We start from the raw sequence: 22,124 nt of genomic DNA, 5'->3' as shown, positions 1-22,124 counted from the left end.
ACCGTGATATAGCGAGGGACGACTGTATCTGTGATTGTCTTGATTTAGAAGTCTGAGGTTCTGGAGAACCTTGGAACTTTGACTTCCTTACTTTGTACTTAGCATAGTTACCTATAGGAATATCTGATTGGGTTCTGTAAATTGTGGCCTTTTTACAAGTTCATGGAGGCACAGTAGCTCTGTTTCATGTAAGGCAGGGGCCCATGCCTGGGTATGTGCTCAGATCTCTATAAAGACTCCAGTCTCTCATTTCTCTTATCTGTGGACTGCCAAGGAAAGTAACGTTGCTGGCAACCCCACCAGCTAACGCATCAGGGAGACTTATTCTTGGAAATGTGAGAACATTCCCCGCCCCCCCATATTTAAGGAATATATTCTACATGAGCGTGAAAGAATCAAACTGTGAGTTTTCCTATAACTTTTTGGGTATTGATAGTGTTGTCATTGGTACCCTTGCTTGAATTCTCTTGTCCCTACCTGAAACTTACTGATACTTCTAAGGCAGACTTTTGAATTACATTCTGCCATCCACTCTAACTCACCATCAGTTCGTAACAACTTTTGAATTACATGCTTTTACTTAGACCTGTTGTACTTAGTGATATTGTTGAAATTCCTTCCATCTTTTTGGTGTAATTACATATTTGAAATTTTACTTTGGGCACATTTTGCTGTTATACCCTACACACCTGAAAGTACTTACTATTTTGAGTTTAAATTATTGCATAGGCTTCAGCTCAGGCCCCGGGAATCAGACCTAGCCTTACGTCCTGCCTCTACAGCTGTGTGGCTTCAGGCAAATCACTCCTTTTCTCTAAGCTTCAGTTCTGTCCTCTGTAAAGTCTGGATTGTAATCACCTGCCTCATAAGGTGGCTGTACTGAGGAAGTGTGGTGTGACACGTGGAAATTGCTTAGCGTAGCTCAAAAAGCACTGAATAAGCAGTAGTGCTGCTGATTGTATTTTTTGGACTCTAGCATTAACAAGTAAATTCCTTGCACCAAAATCTTTAGGTTTTGATCATTTTCAAATGATCTACTGGTAACATTTTCTTTTGACTTTTAGGGGACTCAACCTTCCATATATGTGTGCCTAGTGGAATTTTGAGATTGTGTTGATTCAGTAGCAACAGCAGTAGTAGATATATTAATTGGACACCAAAGCAGTGAGAGGATAGTTAGTTTAACATCATCCCATGCCTAGGCCATCCCTGGCCCATTAATCTACATCCATCTTTATTGACCTGATCATAGATTGACAGTCTGAAGAGACCCTGAGAGGCACACGCCTTCCTAAGCTTCCTTCAAGTCTCCTTTCTTTCCCTCTCATCCGCTTTGTCTGCTCCTCCCTTACTGTTTTTATCTCACCCTTATTCATATTGTCTTCCAATATAAGTATAAAAAGTTCTTTAAAGTTTGGAAACTGTCTTGGTAAATGTTATTTGTATATGTCTTGTTAATGTGTGTTGTCTATTATTTTAGATTTTATGCTCAAAATAAACAAGGATTGTGTCCTTTTTGGCTTAAATCGTATTTAGAATCAGTGTTAATGCATAAAAATTATGTATTTGTTGATGGCCTTTTTTCCTATATGATTATAGGTACCTTCCTTTATGAGTTATTTTTAAAGGAAACAGCAAAAAACACCCTTTCCCCACGTTTCCTCCTTTCTTTTTTCTTATAGTGGTTCCATTGATAATTGTGTTCTTGTTTCAATTCCAGGCATGAGGTCATTCATTATAATCCTGCCTTGTTCACACACAAAATAATTTTGTGCTTTTTAATTATCTTTCTCAATTAATACCAGTGCTAATTCTTTAGTTCGTTATTCTCAAATGGCAATAGGAATTGTTAAGAGGGAAGTTAGTGTCATATTTACCTAGGAACTTTATATGTGCATATTTATATTTTATTTTGTAAATTATGATTCAGGTTGAGGACAGTTTGGACATGTGTTTTGTGGAAAAAGCTCTCTGGATGATTCTGATATCTGGTATCCCTTTTCCACAGCCTCCTTGTCCTACAAAAGCTTTATTTTTCATGATTTATGCAGCATTTTTTTACTTATGGTCTTACATTTCTTAAAGAGCTTACTGCCTTTTTGTAATTGATTCCTACTTTGCCATTAGCTAAAAGTCCTTAAAAGTTCCTACATACAGTATTTTGCCAGTGAAACCAGGTTATATTAAGTGGCTTATCCAAATTAACATAAAGAGGGGAAAAAAGGTGGTTATTGTTTTCATTTTGTTCAGAAGCAGTATCTGTCTTGTAAAGAGGAGGATTTAATGCCTTTTAGAATTATTATATAGAAGATTAAAAGGGATTTAAAAAATTGTCTACCTCCTAATTTTCTAGAAAGGTCGTTTTTGTTTCTTGAGCATCTACAAGTAGTTTTCCAGCTCCCTACAGTTCAGATGGAAAAACTCCCCTCTTATCCTTCCTTGTGTGGAAGGGGGCGCTGCTCGCTGTTACTGTTCTAGACGGGAAGCCTCGGCTCCAGCCTGCTTCTTACTTCCCGTGGCTAAACATGGCCTGTCCTTCATTTGGTCTTTTCAAGGCCAGGTGGGATATGGGAAGAAGAAAAAGGTAATTCTTAAAAACAGAACTATTTAAAAATTGCCTTCAGAATAAAGGTAGGATAGGAGTTGCCCAGAATTTTTGCCCCATTTTCCTGGTCTTTTTAATCTTAAAATATCAACTGTGAATGAATTATGTATAATGCAATTTGAGATTTTTAAGACTAAGGCACCTATAAATAGCATACGTGGAGCATGTTTTAGGGAGCCCGCATGATGAAAGAACACCGGGACTGGGACCCAGGAATAATAAAATACCAGGGACTTCGTGTTTCGAATTGATGTTATTCCTCATGCCTGTCATAATCACCTGCAACAGTCCCCAATTTAAACAGCTGAGAAAACTGACATGTGCGAAACAGCACATATTTAAGTGTGAAGTTGGATCAGCTTTGACATATATGAAACCATCGCCACAATAAAGATAACATTTTCATAACCCCAGAGACTTTCTTATGCAAAAACTGATTTTTTAACTTTTACATATTTGTTTATGTAGCTACACAAGTTTTAAGCGGTAAACATTTTAAGACGGAGCGGCAGTCTTAATAGGCACGAGCAATGAGGGCTAAGGAGTGAGGCCTTTGAACGCCTAAAAAGACTTTTTTTTTCCTTAACCTGAAAGACTGCTTGAGGAAGAGTAAACTTCCTGGCGTTTAGTAAATCTGTTTTTATTATTTGGCGTGTAGTTTAGTTTTATTTTCATACTTGTGTGAAGCATTTGAAGCCTAATTAAAAACAGCCATAGAAAACAGTTGACCAAGGAAAATAGAATCTATCTGAGCCGGTCATATAGATAGAAATTAACTAAGAACACCCCGGGGAAGTTATGTACGCAGTCAGAACCGAGGTGGAGCCGGGGGAGCGCTCAGGGCTCCCTGGCGTGGACGCAAGGCCTCCGTGGCCACGTGTCCTGGAGGCCGTCTGTGCCTGCCCGGTCCCAAGGGTCCCGAGGCCTGCGGTGGCCTCGCAGGGAGGAGGAGGAAAAGGACGGGCGTGTGCTTCTGCAGAGGCCGTTTGGTGAGCAGGGTGAGCAAGCCTGGCTGGGACGCCGTTAGAGCTAGCGAGAGCCGCCAGGTGGGCTGCACCCTCAGGGGCCGGCACAGGTGATGAAAACCTTTTGTAAGTTGCAAAGGCAAACGCAGAAGAAAGGGATTTGGGAAAAGTAGAAAAAGCCCAAGTTATCAACTTCGAAAGCGGTTCCTTCCACTTGTGTTTCAGCAGGAAGTTCTGCTTTCTTTAAAGCACAGCTCTCCATCTTTTAATTATGCTCTGTGTTTCTCACGTTCCTGACAAGTATCGTAGATGACACAGTGACTGTGGTATGTCCATTTTGTCACTGCATGTGGTGGCCTCCCAGCACTGAAGCTTCTCTGAGTCGCCATTTTCTTTTGCTGTATCTTCTGGCTCCTTCTTTGGCCTGTGGTTGCCTCACTGGCAGATACCCTGATGGGCTGCGTTTGGACTGTTGGTTTCTCGCTCCCTGTCATTCATGTTCGGTGTTTCATCCCTCTTGTGTTTGTCCTCTGCTTTCTTCCCCCAGGCTCAACCCGGGAAACAAGCCCGTGTTATACACGTATATCCATTTACTTCTTCAGCAATCAGATTATTTCACTCTTCCCCTATTGGACAAGTTATTTCTTCTTCAGTTTTCCCATTTATAAAATGAATAACCCTTAAAGGTTTTCGTGAGGATTACATGTTAATGTGTGTGAAGTGCTTAGAGCTAGAACTAATAAGCAGTCTTCTTTTTCCAGTTTTATTAAATATAACGGACTTACATCACTGTGTAGTTTCAGGTGTGCAGCGTAGTGGTTTGACTTACATATATTGCGAGGTGGTGACTGCGTTTAGTTTATTTAACACCATTTCATGTAGGTACAGTAGTAAGCACTCCCAAGTGTTTGCTTTTATGTTTAAACTTGTGCATTTGAAATGACTCCTCTACAAACTGCTTTTACCCTTTTCCCAATGACTGTGCTTTTCAGTTACCTGCAGATAATTCACCTGAAGTATCTCACTGAACCTGACGTTAAAAAACTAAGCAAAAAAGATCTGGCCAGGTATTTCAGTTGGTTAGAGTGTCAGCCCGATATGCCAAGGTCGCAGGTTTGATCTGTGGTTAGGGCACATACAGGAAGCTATCAATGAATGCACAAATAAATGGAACAGCAGATCAATTCTCTCTCTCTCTCTCTCTTTCCTTTCTTTCCGCCCTCCTCCCTTCTTGCCCCTTCCTCTCTGATTATAATAATTCCTGCAGTTATTTTAGCAGGTTCCCCTGATTCTAGTCAGTCATTTTCCCTTCATACAAATGAGCAAATAATCTTCAGGCTTTGTCTTGCTCTTTACCATAAGCCTAGAATCTAGAATATTGCTTGGCATGTAACAGGCATTCAGAATTTGTAGGTTGGATGGCTTGTGTACCTGTATTGGTCACTTCTAGTAATTTCTTATAGTGTTGTGTCTGAACTCCCAAACTCCTCTATCAGGTTTTCACCTCTGCTGTCTACTTAGTAATTTTATATCATTAATTCTGTGTCCAACCTCAACATAGCCAGTTGCTGTTCCCTGCTTACCTTGCAACAATTCTCGTTTCCATATCATTACTGTTTCTACAGAATTTCTCCTCCTTGGCTCTGCCAACTTTAGTCACTTTTCCCAGCATCTACATTTGATTTTTAGCTTATCAGCGTGTACGTAGACCTTTGGTTGCTATATTGTATCTGCTCACCTTGATTGTAAGCTCCTGGAGGTCAAGGGCACTCTTGGTTCTCTTGTAGCCTTCTCTTCTCAGTGCCAGTGAACGCCTTGCACACTTCTAGGTGTTTGGTAAGTATTTCTGCAGTGACTGTGTATGAGAATTGTTTTCTGGTGATCCTTGTGAGGTCCTGAAGAGGCTGTGTGGCAGAGATCGCCATTAGCAGAGCAGTTTGGTCCTTAATGAAGAGAGATGGAGCCGCTGGATGGTGGCTTGGGGGTATGTCATTCAAAGCGGTCTGGGCCTACGGAGGAGTCGTCTGCTGTGAACAGGCAGTTCTGGGGGGTATTCAGCTATGGACTATACTGTAAGCACAGATTATTTTTATTGATACTTTATGATCATGGATACTTAATTTTTAAACTATAGTCTGAAAATGTAATTAAGTCGTATTTGACTTCGCGGTCTGGATTGTTCCCCTCATTAGTTTTTACTTTAAGACACGAGAGCATATTTATTCCAGTTTATCTTTTGACAGGCAGAAGTGAGAAAAAGTAAATCGAAAAACTTTGTGTTAAATAAAATACAAGTTATCATTCCTGAAAATATTGAAATAAGGAAGCTTCTGATCAATATGGAGTCTGGACAGCTTCTTTCCCGCGTCACAGATGTGTGTTGTCCACGTGTGCTTCTTCCGCGGAGTTTTTGTTCTCACACATTTGGGATCTGAAAACTGAACCTGACTTGTCGGGCTGAAGGGCAGAAGGGGAAAGGCTCAGTTTTCCATTGAGATGGAGGAGTGAGTATTCAGATCAGATCTAGGAGGAGCCAAAGGGCCTATTACTGATAAACTGTACGTGGTGCATAGGGTTAGCACGGTTCGAAAGGCTGCTGTGACACTTCTCCCCAGTTTCTAGGGAGCCTGGAAATGTAGGCTGGCTGACTGCTTCGGAGTGCAGTCCTGCTGTTTTCTGCCTGTTGTGCCTGAAGTCAGAGATGGCATGTGGAAACCACTTTAGAGGTCAGTTTGATCCTGCTTCATTCTGCTGATTGAAAAAGGTATTTCAGGTTAAAGAATGTTGCTCAAGGCTGTACAGCTAGTTAATAACTCTTCTTGCTTTCCTGATTCCAAAGGTAATGGTTTGAAATGGCGCCTAAGGGAATGTTTTTCTAGCAGAACAATTATGTAAATACCGTCCTGTGCTTATCAGGGCCAGTCCGTCTGAAAAACGCTGGTAGGCTTCTTTGCTTTAGGACCAGACTACATGAAGTATATAAACAGTGAAGGTGACATAATAGGCCATTCCTCTCCTTATAAATAATACCGGTACCACCATGTGATGGTTACTAGTTACTAGTGTGGGCAAGTCCGTTTTTATAGTGTTCAGATTCATTAGGGAACAACACAAGCTGAGCAGGATCGGCAAACAGAGGACAGGGAGATTCACGTGTGTTATGCCTGGTGACGGGGCTCTCACTCCAGCTCACGTGGTGTCCCTGGAAGGCAGACCTGATTGGTGGCTGGTGACCGTTCCAGTCTCATTTCCGATGCTCTGCCTTTTCAGCCTGTGGATAGCGACCCCAGAGATCAGCTCAGTAACTCATCTGTTCATTGATAACCATTGCTCAATGCCCCACTCCCCATGTTCATCAGCCTGTGCGTAAGTGTTTTGAGTGTGGTAGAAGCTTTTGCTTTTTATCCAAATTGAAAATCAGCTAACATTAATGTTCCAGTTTGAGCAAAGGATACATTATGAGTAAGCTTGTAATAAAACATATGTTAAGTATGCTTTCAGGCTCCCTGGGGAAGTCCTGGTAATTATAATGCAGTTTATGCTTTATAAAAAAAAAAATTGGTCATTAATACGTTCTTTTAAAACAGAAATGCTTTTTTCCTTCCTTTGAGCCAGCTGGTTATAAACTTAATTCCCCTTTTGTTCTTCCTTTTTAACCTGTAACTTCTCTGTCACATTGATTAATTGGGGTTAATAAAACAACTCAGTCATTTCTGTGGTGTGTGTGCTAATGAGCTACCTATATAAGCCGTGAGACATGGCATAGTGAATTTGTCATCTCCTTGGACTGGAAGGGCCTCTGGCCAAGTGTGTCAATGTAGTAAGTCTGTGCACTCAGAAAACTACTCTAAAACATTGTGTTGTGCTGAATTGGGCTTAGAGATCCTTTCTTCTTTTTCTTTTTCAAGATATCCAAATCTTTCTTTAAAAGGTATCCCAGTGCAATTTGAATCTCCCCTTAATTTGGTCTAAGCATTAATGATATTAGTAAATTTGAATTTTGTGTGCTTTTCCTTTATCTTTAAATGAAAGTGTGAATTGGGTATGAAATAGAAGAGATAAGGGTAAGGAGCTAGGGTTCTGGTTAATATAAAATTAGATAAACATTCAAATAATTGGTCATGGACCTTGATGGTTATAGTTTATGGTCAGTTGACAGTAACCTACCTTATTTTAATATTTTTCTCTACAATGGCAAACTAGCAAGAGATGTTTGGGCATTTTACAAGGTGTAAACCAGTGGTTCTCAACCTTCCCAATGCTGCGACCCTTTCATACAGCTCCTCATGTTGTGGGGACCCCCAACCATAAAATTATTTTCGTTGCTACTTCATAACTAATTTTGCTACTGTTATGAATTGTAATGTAAATATCTGATATGCAGGATGTATTTTCATTGTTACAAAAGGAACATAATTAAAGCATAGTGATTAATCGCAAAAACAATATATAATTATATGTGTGTTATCCGATGGTCTTAGGCGAGGGTTGTTCAACCCCCAAGGGGCCGCGACCCGCAGGTTGGGAACCGCTGGTGTAAACAAAAACGCATTCGTTTGGATTAACCTCTCTCTTTATTTATACCTCCCTCCTGAAGGCGCGCTCACGGAGTGCTATGATGAGCTGGGGAACAGGTACCAGCTTCCGGTCTACTGCCTGGCCCCGCCCATCAACATGATAGAGGAGAAGAGCGACGTAGAGACTCTGGATATTCCCGACCCGCCCCCCAACTCCGGGCACGAGTGCCAGCTTCGCCTGCGCCTGTCCACCGGCAAAGACCTGAAGCTCGCGGTGCGCAGCACAGACACGGTCTACCACATGAAGCGGCGGCTGCACGCGGCCGAGGGCGTGGAGCCAGGCAGCCAGCGCTGGTTCTTCTCGGGCCGGCCGCTCACCGACCGCATGCGGCTGGAGGAGCTCAAGATCCCGAAGGACTACGTGGTGCAGGTGATCATGAGCCAGCCGGTGCAGAGCCCGACCCCGGTGGAGAACTGAGCCGGCGCTGCCGGCCGGCCCCCGGTCCCTCGCGCTCCTTTTTATTCTTTCCTACTCTGTGGCGTGAAATGTATTTTCACTGCTCTGCATTCCATATACTGTATTTAGTTCTGAGGAATTACCAGTGAAAAATTCCATCTGTGATGGAGACCAAAAAAATTAATTAATAAAACACAAAGAGCTAGCTTTTGAGACTCATGTAATTACAATTTCTAATTTGAGGGACAGTTAAGAAGTAGATAACCATTTATTTTAAAACATCTAGCAACTATGTAATGATTGTATTTAAATGATTGGGACTGTAAATAGAACATTGCATTCATGAAGAACAGCACCAAGCACCTTGTGAATACATAATTTTTATAAAAATAAATCAAATATATAATAATTTCCAGAAATCATCAGTAACAGTTATAAAACTTGAGCTTTTTGAAAAGGAAACTGGAAAGAGCAGTATTTGAGGTTTGCTTTTCTTCCGGCCTTAATGCTTTGCTCAGTCACTCCTCAGCCGTGCAGGACCAGAGACAGACGTGGTGCGTCAGTATGGCTTTCCCCAGCCCCGCGCGTTGGGCTCTTCATTTACATTCCCCCTAGGTTTCGGGGCCTTCCAGCACATTCATGGCAGGCGCCCTCCTGGAACACTCGGCCATAATTTAGTCAGTGCAATTAGATCTCGATTTTCAACTGATAATCAGTTGAAAAGTCTCTTGTTCTCTCGCTGTATAGGTATCTCAAAATGTCCATATAATGAAGTTGTTTTCATATCCAGGTTTAGAAGGTCACTGCTGTGCGATACCCTCGCTGCTCTTTCTGCTCTGCTTGGAACTTTCTGAGCTGACTGCCCCCAGATGCATGGATACCGGGCCAGGGCATGGAAGGACCCGAGTACAGCTCGCCCCTCTGTAGGCTAATAAAGCTGTCCTCTCCCTCAGTCTGCAGGAAGGGTGTACGGAAGCCTGTTCCATCCGTGCCTGGGACAGTGGTGCTTATTCTCAGTCTTTCAGAGGCATTTCAGCTCATCATTGGCTAATATGACAGATTTACTGAGGTCGCTTAAACCTTAGCGGTGAGACCAAATGGTGAAACGTTAGCACTTTCCAGTTCACTGTTCCCTTAGTTATGGCGGATGACAATTTCCCTTTCTCGTCTTTCCTAGCAAAGAGGCAAATTAAGAACCGTCTGCAGATTTGGTCGTAGAGGACTGATAAGTCTGGTGAGAGAACCTCACTCTTTTGTCCTGTGACTGGAATAAAGCTGCCCAGGATTATCTTTACTTTGAAGCCTTTTCAAGGTTGGTTCCATTAGTGAAAGGGGGGCTACCACATGGTCGCTGTCCCCCTGAGAATCCATGAGATGGAAAGTTAGAGGAAGAAGGCACTTACGTCGTTTGCAGCTGTGAAATAAGCAAACCTCCACACTTATGTGGATACGAAGCACCATTATTAAGTTTAATGGCAAAATGAAATTGCTAATTAGGTAAAGATAATGTTTAAAATGGTATTAAACTTCCTATAGCCTGTTAGATATAATAATATTTATAATTGTAACGTTTCTGAGAGCTTTAACTACTTCCCCTTGTAATGAATTATTTGAAAGATTCTGGCTTCATTTAATTTAGGTTTGCTGATAATTAAATCTAAATCCAAGAGAATACAGCAGCATTAATTCCAAAGGAGTATTTTTATAGAGGGAGGTGGAGGTATGTGAAGGTCTTTTAGTACAGTGCCCTACCATCAAAAAGTTTTTGTTAATTGTGTGCCACATTGAATGGCAACATCTCTCAAAGTTTGTCACTTGGTGGGGGGGGAGTGCTTAAACTTATTTTTCTTAAGTAAACTTGGTGATATCATCAATAATCCATGGTTGGTAGAAGGTCTTTTTTGTTTGTTGAGGATTTTAGCTCTCAATAATTTATTTTAAAGGGACATATACTTTGAATAACAATTTTCTGGTCATGTTTAAGTAACCCTAGGTGAGAAAACCGTGGTGCTGTTTAATTGTAAATAGATTGATATAAGTTTGGACCAATACTTGATATGTACAATTTTAGTATGTAGGGTTTTTGTGCTTTTTTAAAAGAAAGTTGTTCAATTTTTCTTTGTCTTTGCCTTTTTTACTGTTTTTTTTGTTTGTTTTTTTTGTTATTATTCTCTACAACAAGGGTAATCTGCCTCAGTCTAATAAAACCTCTAAAAAGGATTTCCTCCTTTTCAAAACCTCAGCTTAATAAATAACAAGTTTATTATCACCAGCCTGAGGCTCTGCAATGTCAAACCATACACGGTCATTTACAGATATACTTTTATCTCCTGCATTGAAATCTTGGTCTAAACTACATGGTCGTTTTTTTTTTTCTCTGAAGAATTGTGCTGTAAACCAAAACTTTTAATTCAGTTTTTCCAAAGCACTGAGCTCATTTCTTATCCATTTGGATCAAAGTGGCAGGATTGATGGTTAAATTTTAATTTAGAATAGGTGATACACAAGATGGAAAAAATATCCAAACATATTAAAGTGAAAAGTCTCTCTTTCACTCCTGTTTCTCATCTTCTATGTCTTCTCCCAGAGGGAACAAGTGTCACCGGCTTTCTGAGTATCTTAAAAGATACTCTCGCACATAGTTCTCAAATTTGGGCATGAGCCAGAGTTACCTGGAAGGAAGACTTGTTAGAACGTAGATTGCTGGACTCTCCTCCAGAGGCTCCCAGGTTAGTAGGTCTGAGGGGGACCCAGTATTCGTATTTATATAAGATCCCCGGTGATGCTCTGCTGCTGGACTAGGGACCCCGACATGAGTACACAGTGACCCCTCACTTACCGCGGGTATCACGTTCTAGACCCTCTGCAATAGGTGAAAATCCACTATGTAGGAACCTTACATTTATTTCAGTATTTACTGTACAGTACCGCAAAATCCCGCGATATAGTGAAAAATCCGCGATAAATAATTAAATATAATATTTTTAAAAATCCAGCAATACAGTGAGGCCGCGATAAGTGAACCGCGATATAGAGAGGGAGTGGTTTGCTCATCTTCTAGTGCACTTTGGTCTTTATCCTCCTGATTTGCAAACATTCTTTCTATATTAATGAAATCAGTCATTTTCTGTCATGTGTTAACATTTGTTTTTGTTTTTATGTAATTTACCAAGTACAAATGTAAAGTTTTTCATGGTCAGACCTGTCAGTCTTGTATTTTATGACTTCGGGGTTTTTGTAACTTCAAAAGTTCTTACCCACTCTGAGATTATAAAAAATTACTTTTTCATGTATTTTTTTATGGTTTCATTATATGGAATTAATTTTGATGCAAGGGAGAGAGTAGCAACCCAGATTTACTTTTTCCCAGCTTCCTACCCCACTTTTCCTGATAATGAATAATTTTCATCTGTCTTTATCCCATTGATGTGAAAAATCACTCTTACTTTATGAGAGATTTTAAGACTATGCTTTTTCAGTGGTCTTTCTTGTTAATTGGACAAATTAACAAATGTATGTTTTGTCTGCCTCCAACCACCAAATGCTGTGATTTAGTATTTTTACTTAAAAAAAGAGAGAGAAGAGGAGCCAGCTGATAGGCTCCCTTGCTGCCGCCAGTGTCGCCAGACCTTTGTCCGCTGGCTCTGGGGGCGATGCTCCCGTGGCACCCGCCCACCTCAGTGGGTGTCAGCAGAGTAGACTTGGCCGTTCCTGGTCTTGGGTTTGGCATGAGGCGTGTGATGATGATAACACACGATAGCTAAGGACTGGGGGGGGAGGTTCATGTTGCTTAGCTCGCGTCCTCTGGAATTCTCTCTGTGGCCGATAGAGATTGTGGAGGACCCAGCCCCGAGGTCCTGGGGGGACACCGCGGGTGTCTCCTCAGTCAGCCTGCCGGTCACCTGCCCCTGTGCCTGCTGCCCCGCTCCACCCCCCGCTCAGGGCCCTGCGCAAGCTTCGCTGACCGAGGAGTTCTGATGTAACTATGACCTCGCCATAACACTGTGTTCTACCGTTCAGAGCGCACTGAGCTCTGCCCTTAAAGGCACCGTAGATTGACTCAGTGTGGAAATAAGGAAACTCAATTGACATATGCCTAGAAACACACATTTAAAGAATGTTTAAGTCACATAATGTAATTGAGAAAAAAAAACCTAACGTGGGCATTGACAAATTGTTTTCTTTGTTTTACTCCTAGTGCAAAAAGTGTGTTATTTTATTAAGGTTCAATTGAATTTTAGTTTTCACACTGAGTTTTAGTTTGGGCCCATCAGAGGTAAATGCTCACTCAGTTTTCTGACTCCATCCTAGAACCACACAGCTTTTGGAAATGCTCTTAAAAGGAATCTTAACAGTTGGGTCATGATACCTTTTATAGTTACACTGATGATTTCCAGGGAGGAGGGGAAAACTGTATTACCTGTTCATGTATGAAAGTTCAGTTATTAGATTTAGATTTAACTTATTTAAATTAATTTGAAATAATTGAATAATTTAAACATTTAATTTTAGTTTACAATTTATTCAGCCCATATCAAAACCTGCTAACCTATTATCTTTGGCTGTCCCTCCCCCCTCACTGCCCCCATTCTGAAACACGTAAAGGGAACAGTATTTTCATTGCTTTAGAGGCCATGTCTGAAAAACATCTGCCTTGGTTACCTCAGGACTCTTCCCATGAATGGGAAAGAAGCAGCCATTAAGAGAGGCAGAAACCTGTTCCAAGATAAGCTTTGTGGTGAGCCCCTTTGAAATGATGGCTAATCTCAAGCTGTCCTTTTCCAGCCGGGCAGTACTAGTCTCTCTGTACAATACTCAATGTAGGTATGACAGTGTCCAGACTCGTTTGCCAGAGGGTGTTCCCCTGGGAAGACACCTGTGGACTTCGCCACATCAGAGCGAGAGAGAGCACCTGCCCTAAGCAAGGTGCTCTGCATCTTCAATCTTCACAGCAATTTCTTGAGGTACATACCACCATCCCCATGTGCAATTCAGAAAGCGGAAGTCTGGTGACTTAGGTTTTGGCTCCTAAACATTCATGGTCATAAACATGGTATCAAAATCCCGTGTCTATTAAATATAGAAAATGTCCGTAGTAATTAACATGATTTCTATTATAATAGGTTTGAGTTTCAAATGGCAGCCTTAGGTAAGCAGTATTGTCTGTTGCACCTTGACAGAGTGACCTTTGATGATTGCTTGGTCCTCTGGAACTCATTGGATGGCTTACAGTCCATTATATTGCACAATGTAGCCTTAAGAAATCCTTTGTTTATAGTGAGGGAACTGTATTTCTTTACTTGCTAAGCTTGTTGCTCAGCAATTTATGGTAGAAGGAAATGTGGTAATTATTAGCATGATACAGAACGAATTTCTGAGCCAGTGAAATGCTGGCTTAAAATTGACTAAATTTTCAGTTTCACTGCTAAAACTGAAGTGATCGCCTGCTCTAAGCCCAGGCATCTAATTGACCTTGAATTTGAATCCTGGTCCTACCACTAGTGAGCCATAGGTTCTCGGGTAAGGTTCTTAATTTCTGTAGGCCTCCGTTTCCTCATCTGTAAACTGAAGCTAACCCCTGATTCAGAGGGTTGTGAGAATAATAAATTCCTGCCTCTGATACACCTGTCTGACCCATAGCAGGTAATACTTAAACATCACAGCACATTCAAGTAGGGGGGGTTCCTAAGTCCTGTACTAAAATTGTTTAAAAACCATTCAAGGCATTGATTATACCAAAAAGGAAACTTATAAAAGGGCCTCTACCCCTGGCTGGTGTGGCTCAGTGGTTTGAGTGCTGGCCTGTGAACCCAAGGGTCACCAGTTCGATTCCCAGTCAGGGCACGTGCCTGGGTTGTGGGCCAGGTCCCTGGTTGGGGGTGTGCGAGGCAGCCACACATTGCTGTTTCTCTCCCTCTTTTTCTCCTTTCCTTCCCTTCTCTCTCAAAATAAATAAATAGAATCTAAAAAAGGGGGGGGGCTGTAATATTTACTTTACCCTAGTAGATTTGATACATTTGATTAAGCACATAACTAATCAGAGAGTAATTTGGGCTCTTGGAAGAACACAGCCCCAATAATCCTTAATAGGCAGTTTCCCTAATGGTTGGAGGCATTTTATCATTTGCTCTTTGAAGTGTCATGCATCAGGTAGGTTCAGCTTCAGGACTGGGAGAACAGAAAGGATTCTGAAAGTGTTGGACCACTAGTGACTAATGTTGGGAAAGCATTGCCTTCTTTCAACTGCTTAGCCCCAGTAAGTGTTGCTGATGATTTGGATCCACTGAGACCTAACGAATGGGGCTGCTCTCAAAAGCAGCAGCAGAACTGGGACATGTGGATGAACCAAGAGAAAGCGGTTGCTTCCCATGACTGTGTGTCGTATGTGAGGTTATTGAAGTTAAGAACTGTTGAGGGGAACACTCATTTGTACCCTTCATATATCAAAATCAAGGTAAAGATATCCACTTTAATGTTCAAATTTATTTTTAAGCACGTTAACAGTTACCATTACTTATACTCTACTTTCGGATTCAGTTATTCCAAGAAGACTGTCTTTTGGGTTCAGGTGAACTTCGTGTGACATTTTCTTTCTGAGCAGAGCCTTCTCTTCCTCTTTCTCCTTCTCTTTTTCTACCTCTGCTTTCTGCCTCTCCTGGTATTTGTCCACGTTGAAGATAGTAAACAGCTTAAATTCCTTGTAATTAAGACGCTTTTGTTGCAGTGGGGGGAAAAAGAAAAATTATTTCAGGATGGATTTGATACTTTGTTTCTGGTGACAGCAGGAGTGTAATCATTTCTCATTTAAAAACTTGGAAACTTCAAGAGGCTCAGTAATTAGGACAAAATTATCATCTAATTGTAGTGTCGGATCCAGGAAGAGTCTGTTACAGACTCTAAAGGACCCAAGGGCCATGTTCTTCTATCCCATCAAGTCCAGACAGTTCAGGCTGGCATCTGGGGTTCAGATGTGATCCGCCTTCCCCAGCCTGAGCTCCCACTCGCTTCCCCGACGTGGACTTCCTCTCTAAATAGGCTGAGTTCACGGTCTTCACCATAGTGGTCGCAGGATTGTGCTCCTGCGTTCCCATCATAGAATTTCTACCTTCCTGCTCAAATCTCTGTGCCCCACGCCAGCACCATCTCCTGCCATATCAGCACCTGTCCCCGTCTAAGCTTCTGTAATTCCGCATCCATGTCACAGTCCTCTCCCACAGGCCTAGAAATCAGACTTTCCTGACCCCAGTACCATGCCGTTCTCAGGCAGGTTTTCCCGCCCTCCTCCTCCCTGCCTCTGCTGCACGTAGCAGGACGGTGTCCTCTGCCTTCTGCAGAGAGGCTCCCAGGCCACACGCGCGCGATCAGCACGTACACGGTCCCCTTTGATGTCCAGGTCTTGATAGAAGTCTTGGAGTTCCTGTTCTTTAATATGGAAGAGGAAGCTGTACATGTTGAAGTTCTCTGCACCGATCCTCAGCTCCCCCTTCAGGTCGAGCAGCTCGAACACAGGCCGGGAATGGCGGAAGAGAAATTGCTCTTCCAGGTGGTTCTGTTCGGAGACAGACGGGCAAGACTAGAGGCAGCGTTGTCGGGGCCGCTTTCTAAACCGGCTGCGTCAGGCCGCCTCTGTTCCTGGTCCATTCCCGAGGGAGCTGAAGGCCAGCCCGGAGCCGCCCGGGGCGGATCGGGCTCTGTGGCCGGTGCACGGAGCCCGGCCGCAGCGTCTGCCTTCGGGGGGCACCGAGGCCGCCCTCAGCGGTGCCACACAGAGCTCCGGGCACGGGGGACGCGCGGCCTTCCCTCCAGCGAGGCTGCTGGGGAGGCATCGCGGCCCCAGTGCAGACATGAAGACGCGGGTCCCTTTCCTCGGGGGCGGGAAGCAGGTGCATTCACTCAAGAGTGCACATTGAGGTGGGACCCCACAGAAGAGCGCTTCTCATCCCCTTCATCCCCCCAGGAAATTCCCTGAGAAGGGGACCATTGAGGCAGTGAGGCGCTCGGGGTTACTGGTGATTCGGAGCGCCAGCTGGAACGGGCAGGGAGGGGCGCGGGGTGGGAGGGCCGCGGGGGCCAGTGGGAGAGGCTGGGCAGCTACTGGGGGTGTCTAGGTCTCGCCGGGCCGTGAGGGAACCAGAAGGAGTTCTTCCTTCCCGTTCTGAGTGAGAGGAAGGACATTGCCGGTGCACTCTCATTCGGCGCTACCTTTAGCGAGAGGGCGGCACTGCCAAGCTCGGCGCCCCTTGCCCCCGCTCTCCTGGCTTGGTACTCACCTGCCGGGCCAGCAGGATGCAGACCAGCATGTAGAACTGGTCAAAACCGATCTCGCCCGTAGCATCCCAGTCCAGCATGTCGAACACACTCATGATCTGTCTCCGGTTCCAGTTGGTCACGTGGTGAAGGAAGTGGTAGAACAGCACATCTGTTACGGGGGGAGATGACATGGATTATTCTGGAACCAGCCCCAAAAGGCTAAGGAGCCGGGAGCCGCGTCCGCGGTACTGATGTGGGAAGCCTGTGACCTGGGAGAAGCAGCGGTGCCATTTCGTTTCTGGCCTCACCGCTGGACCTTCCACGGTGCCTCCGCCCTTCCTGGCGCTCGAGCTGTGTGCAGGGTGCAGGGCCGCCCACGTGCTGGCTGGCGCGGACGGCTGTGTACAGGTCACCAGGGAAAGGCACCGAGTGCCCCTCATCCGTGGAGGCAGGAAGAGCTCATTCTCATGGGGGACCTAAGACACTTCCTTGGAGAAACTGACATTTCACCCGGGCCTTTCACTTGAGATAATCAAAACGAGAAATTTAAAAATCATTTCTGTAAAAGTATCAGAATTCCTCGGTCTTACATTAAAGCGGGTGCCTTTGGCCGTGAGGGGGAGAAGCGGCTGTTAACAGCACCTTAGGTGCTAAGCACTTGAAGGGCCATTGTCGTGGAACTCTGACAGCCCTACAGGGAAGGTAGCATCTCGCCCTTGAGTCCAGAGCCTCCGAGAGCAAGAGCTGTGTCAGTGCCGTTTGAACTGGGGTCGGAATGCCAGTCACTCGGGGACCTTGTAAAAATACACACTGATTCAGGGATCCTGGCGTGGGACCCAGTCTGCCTTTCCGACGAGCTCCCCGGTGATGCGGCTGCCGCGGACCACACTTGGTGGCCGTGCCGGGGTCTGCGTGTTGGTCCACCTAACCCCACTGCCATGCTCCTTCCGGGGCGGAGCCATGTCTTCTGTACACTAGTTAATGCGTGTCTGGTCATCTATAGTCACAGAAGGAGAGACGCAGATGACAGGGAAGGCTTGTGCTGAAGTCCTGCTCACCCGTCATCCGACTCCGGGCGCAGAAACCCACACGGGGATACGTTTCCGCCGTGTTGTGTGGCTGTACGCGTTGTGTACACAAAGTGCCCACAGTCACTGAAGGGATTTTCACCGGTGGGTTTGTCCACATGTGATTTCCCCTTGTCCACTGGTTACAGAAACTTTCTCCTGCATAAGATCGGGTTCCCTTAAACAAAGCATCTGTGTAGGTTGGAGTCCCAGCTATGAGCACAGTGAACCGGTTGTCACAATGTCATCGTTTGGGGGCTTACAGACTGAATGAACTCTCAAATCTTTATGGGAGAAACCCCCCTTATTCACAAATGACATTAATATCTCTCAAGTCAACGAGTGGGTAGGATTCCTTATTTATACTCAGTCCTAAAACAGTTAAAACTCTGAAGTATTTAACTGGTCTTTTAGTTTGCATTGAAAGGCAGGGTCAAGAGTGTCAGTACTTTTTTGGTCACTACAAACACCGAGAATTAGAAGGAAACTTTCAGATCATCTATCTGATTGAAACCCCCATTTGACAGATGAGAAGTCTGGCTGAGGCAGGGTCTCAGCCCCCAGGGAAAATTACCGTGAGAACGAACACTAAGTTCTTAACTTGTGCTAGGCATTTTCCATACATCCCTTCATTTAATTATCTTTTAAAAAAAGATTTACTTGTTTATTTTAGAGGGGAAGGGAGGGAGAAAGAAAGGGAAAGAAACATCCATCAGTTGCCTCTCGCACACCCCCCGACCCAGGACTGGGCCCGTGACCCAGGCATGTGCTCTGACCAGGAATCAAACCAGCGACCTTCAGCTTCACAGGACGACGCCCAAACAACTGAGCTACACCGGCCAAGGCTAATTCTCTGCCCCCCTCCCCCCCGAACTATGAGATAGACCCCATTATTAGAATCCTCATTTACAGATGAGGAAAGGGAGACTTAAGGAGGGTGATGACGTTCTTCAGATCACCAAGGAGCAACAGGCAGAGCCAGGATTTAAATCCTGAGCCGGCACTTTGATCCCCCCCCACCGACTCCCACCAGTCTTAAGTCAAGTTGGTGCCTCAAAACCAGGTGACAACCCAGAGACTTCCTGAAAGCACCGACCATTCAGGGTGTTGTTGTGGTGCACGTCCAGGAGGCGGAAGTACTCCACCAAGGCCTTCACGTTTCTCACGGACAGTAAGCAGTAGAGCTTGTCCAGGTACAGGTACCACAGGAAAGAGCCCTGCCTCAGTGCCATCGCGGTGCCGCCTGAGCCGGGGACTCGGGCACCCTCCGGGAGAACAGAGAACTCGGCCTCGGAACTAGAATGTTCGGTCCAGAGAAGCTCTGCTGGAAGAGTCCATTTTAGTACCTGGGGATCACTTAGTAAGGTACATAAGTGTCTGAGCACCATGCTGCACCCCTGAAACTAATATAATCCTCAAGGTCGACTGTAAATGAACAAAAAAATTACAGTGGCTTCTTCCCAGTTCTCCAGTCTTGCCCTAGTCTCTTGGCTAGTCCTCTGCCACTAAGACATAACCAGTTCTGAACTGAAATCACAGACGGGGAATGAACGAGAGCGTATGCGTATGGGAACGTGCTATAGGGCCAAAGTGATTCTCAGAGGAGTCTTCATAGCCTAAACACATTGATTAGAAAACAAGAAAAAATGAAAAATACACAATATTAAAAGAAGCTAACAGATGTTGTAGAATTGTGCATCTGCAACATGTAATTTTATTAACCAGTGTCACCCCAATAAGTTGAATAAAAAGGGGGGAGAAAGAACCCAGGATAACTAAAATAAAACCAAAAAGACAAGAAAATTTTAAAAGACCCAAACAAATAAGTGAACCAGAAAACAGAACAGTAAACTTGATTAGTATTGGGTTGGCAATAAAGTCCATTTAATTTTTTCCATACAATGGCTCTAGTCGTGCTTAGGTGTCTTTAATTTCATTCAAAACTATTTTGCTAGGTTGTATTGTGACAGCTGTCATATCAGCGTGCCTTTAAGAGACAACTTACCAAAACTGGTGTATTTTTGTGCATCCATTTTAATATTGAAGATGGAAGATGATATGCAACTTTGGGGGTATTATGCTTTATTTCTTCAAGAAATGTAAAAATGCAACCGAAGTGCAAAAGATTTGTGCAGTATATGGAGGAGGTGCCGTGACTGGTTTCTTGTACTATTGATATATTGGCCACATAATTCTTTGCTGTGGGGCTGTCTGATGCGTTGGAAGATGTTTAGCAGCGCCACTGGCCTCTACCTCCTGGAAGCCAATAGCGGGAGATACTCAAAGTCTCCAAATCAATAAAGTTATTGGTGAAAATGAAAAATGTGTCTCTTACGGAAAAAAACATAACGGACTTATGGGCCAACCCAATATAATTAGGACCTTTTTTTCTTCGTGTTCTGTATAATGGGAAATTTCAAACATCTCAAACTAGGTTGGCATAGTAAACCGACATGTAATCAATCACCCAGCTTCAGGAATGACCAACTCAGAGCCATGCTTCTTCCACCTGTGCTCCACCCACCCCCTGCCACCATCACTGTTATTTCAAAGCAGATCTCAGATATGACTTCTCACCTGTAACAATTGAATGCATATTTCAAGAAATGACGTTAAAAAGCATAACTGTATAGTATTATGTCGAAAAATAAACAACAATCATTCCTTACTGTTATCAAATATCCAGTCAGCACGCACATTTTCTTTTTTTTTTTTAAACAATTTTATTTACTTATTTGTTTATTTTTAGAGAGAGGGGAAAGGAGAAAGAGAGGGAGAGAAACATCACTGTGTGGTTGCCTCTCACGCGCCCCCAACTGGGGACATGACGTGCAACCTAGTCATGTGCCCTGACTGGGAATCGAACCAGCGACACTTGGCTCGCAGGCCGACGACATTTTCTTAATTAAAACTTTTAAATTTGTTTTTAAATTGTGGTTGACATACAATATTATATTTGTTTCAGATATAGAACAGTGATTAGACATTTATAGACCTTTAAAATTTTTTTATAGATGAATTATTTGAGTCAGGACCCCAAATAGATCAGGTTTATGTGTTACATGGAGACCATTTCATAAGTATCTTGAGGTTCCCTCTTCCTGTTTTTCTTCTTCTTGAAATTTATTTGTTGGAGAATCCAGATTACCATGTAGAGGAAAACACTCCTGATTTTTGCAGATTCTTAACCCCCCATTGTGTAACATGTTCCTTTGCTCCTCTATTTTCTATAAACTAGTAGTTAGATTTAGAACAAAAGCAGGTTTTTGGAAAAGATCAATGAGAACAGACAAGTTTTTGGCAAGTGTGATAAGGAGAAAAAAAGATTTTGAAAATTAAGACTGAGAAAGGGAAGTCATGATAAGGAAGAACTTAAAATACACATGGCCCTGCCTGGGTAGTTAAGTTGGTTGAAGCTCTGTCCTGGTTTGCCAAGGTTTTGGCTTTGGTCCCTGGTCAGGGCACATGTGGGAGTCAACCAATGGGCGGAATAGCAGATGATGTTTCTCTCCTAAAATTAATAAGTAAAAAAATACATATAAGAACACTATATGAATCTCTATACCAGTAATTTGAAATTTTAAGTTAGCTTTATCCAATAAATCCATACTCGTCGTCGTCGGCAGCCGTCCGTCTCGAGAGACGATGGTGTAGCTTCTTAAGAGTCTATCTGCACCGCCGAGAATGGCTGTGCAGTCCAACTTGGGAGTGACACGGTATCTGTCTCCTCCCGTGTTGAATCGACATCTTGTGATGACGCTGGAGTGTCCTCTCCAGTGAAGCTGAAGCTACAGAGCCTGGGCAGGGTGATATGGAGGGTCTGCTGTTGCCCATGCAGCAGACCCCCCCTCTCTTCGCAGCTGAAGGATCCAAGGGAAAGACGGAGTCAATACAACTTGGCTTCAGGTGCGCCGCAGGAGTTGCCGGTGTTGACTACAACGTCAAACCGCCTTAGGGACTCCGGCTCCAGATTTTCTGTCGGGGTTTACTCCCTTAGCCTTTCCCCTGAAGAGGTATGCCGCAAGGCAGCGGAGGTTTTTTGGAGTCAGAGTTTTCCTTCTCTGATAAATCCATACTACAAGTCACAAATACATCACCTATGTGTAGCCCTGGCTGGTGTGGCTCAGTGGACTGAGCACTGGCCTGCAAACCTAAAGGTCACTGGTTCAGTTCCCATTCCCAGTCAGGGCACATGCCTGGGTTGCGGGCCAGGCCCCCCAACCCCGGTTGCCCAGTTGGGGGCGTGTGAGAGGTGGAAAGATG

At 43.8% G+C, this 22,124-nt stretch overlaps 2 protein-coding genes across 2 annotated transcripts in view; one reads left to right on the top strand and one right to left on the bottom strand.

The window, feature by feature from the left end:
- UBTD2 (ubiquitin domain containing 2) overlaps positions 1-9,486 on the top strand; it is a 31,114-nt gene extending 21,628 nt beyond the window's left edge. The window contains exon 3 of the mRNA XM_090288582.1: positions 8,168-9,486. Within this exon, the coding sequence (XP_090144708.1) occupies positions 8,168-8,565 (398 nt within the window). The 3' untranslated portion in view covers positions 8,566-9,486. The remainder of the gene's footprint in view (positions 1-8,167) is intronic.
- Positions 9,487-15,017: 5,531 nt separating this feature from the next.
- Positions 15,018-19,093, bottom strand: EFCAB9 (EF-hand calcium binding domain 9). Its single transcript, XM_090289803.1, has 4 exons — positions 18,958-19,093; positions 16,815-16,963; positions 15,917-16,093; positions 15,018-15,256 (listed from the first exon to the last, which is right to left on the bottom strand). Exons 1-4 carry the CDS (start codon positions 19,091-19,093, stop codon positions 15,059-15,061), a joined length of 660 nt encoding a protein of 219 aa, XP_090145929.1. The 3' UTR covers positions 15,018-15,058.
- Positions 19,094-22,124: the final 3,031 nt, after the last annotated feature.

The sequence above is a fragment of the Furipterus horrens genome, unplaced genomic scaffold (genome assembly GCF_987537825.1).
Source record: "Furipterus horrens unplaced genomic scaffold, mFurHor1.1.pri manual_scaffold_10, whole genome shotgun sequence".
NCBI classification, from domain to species: Eukaryota; Metazoa; Chordata; class Mammalia; order Chiroptera; family Furipteridae; genus Furipterus; species Furipterus horrens.
This window is presented reverse-complemented; position numbering and strand designations above follow the sequence as displayed.

What these genes read in the sequence shown, in the direction of transcription:
- EFCAB9 (XM_090289803.1), bottom strand. Translation starts at nt 19,093, where the DNA reads ATGGCACTGAGGCAGGGCTCTTTCCTGTGGTACCTGTACCTGGACAAG. An exon ending in CCACAACAACACCCTGAATG is followed by an intron (nt 16,964 to 18,957) that starts GTCGGTGCTTTC and finishes CCCCCGTAACAG; the next exon opens with ATGTGCTGTTCTACCACTTC. An exon ending in GCATCCTGCTGGCCCGGCAG is followed by an intron (nt 16,094 to 16,814) that starts GTGAGTACCAAG and finishes GTCTCCGAACAG; the next exon opens with AACCACCTGGAAGAGCAATT.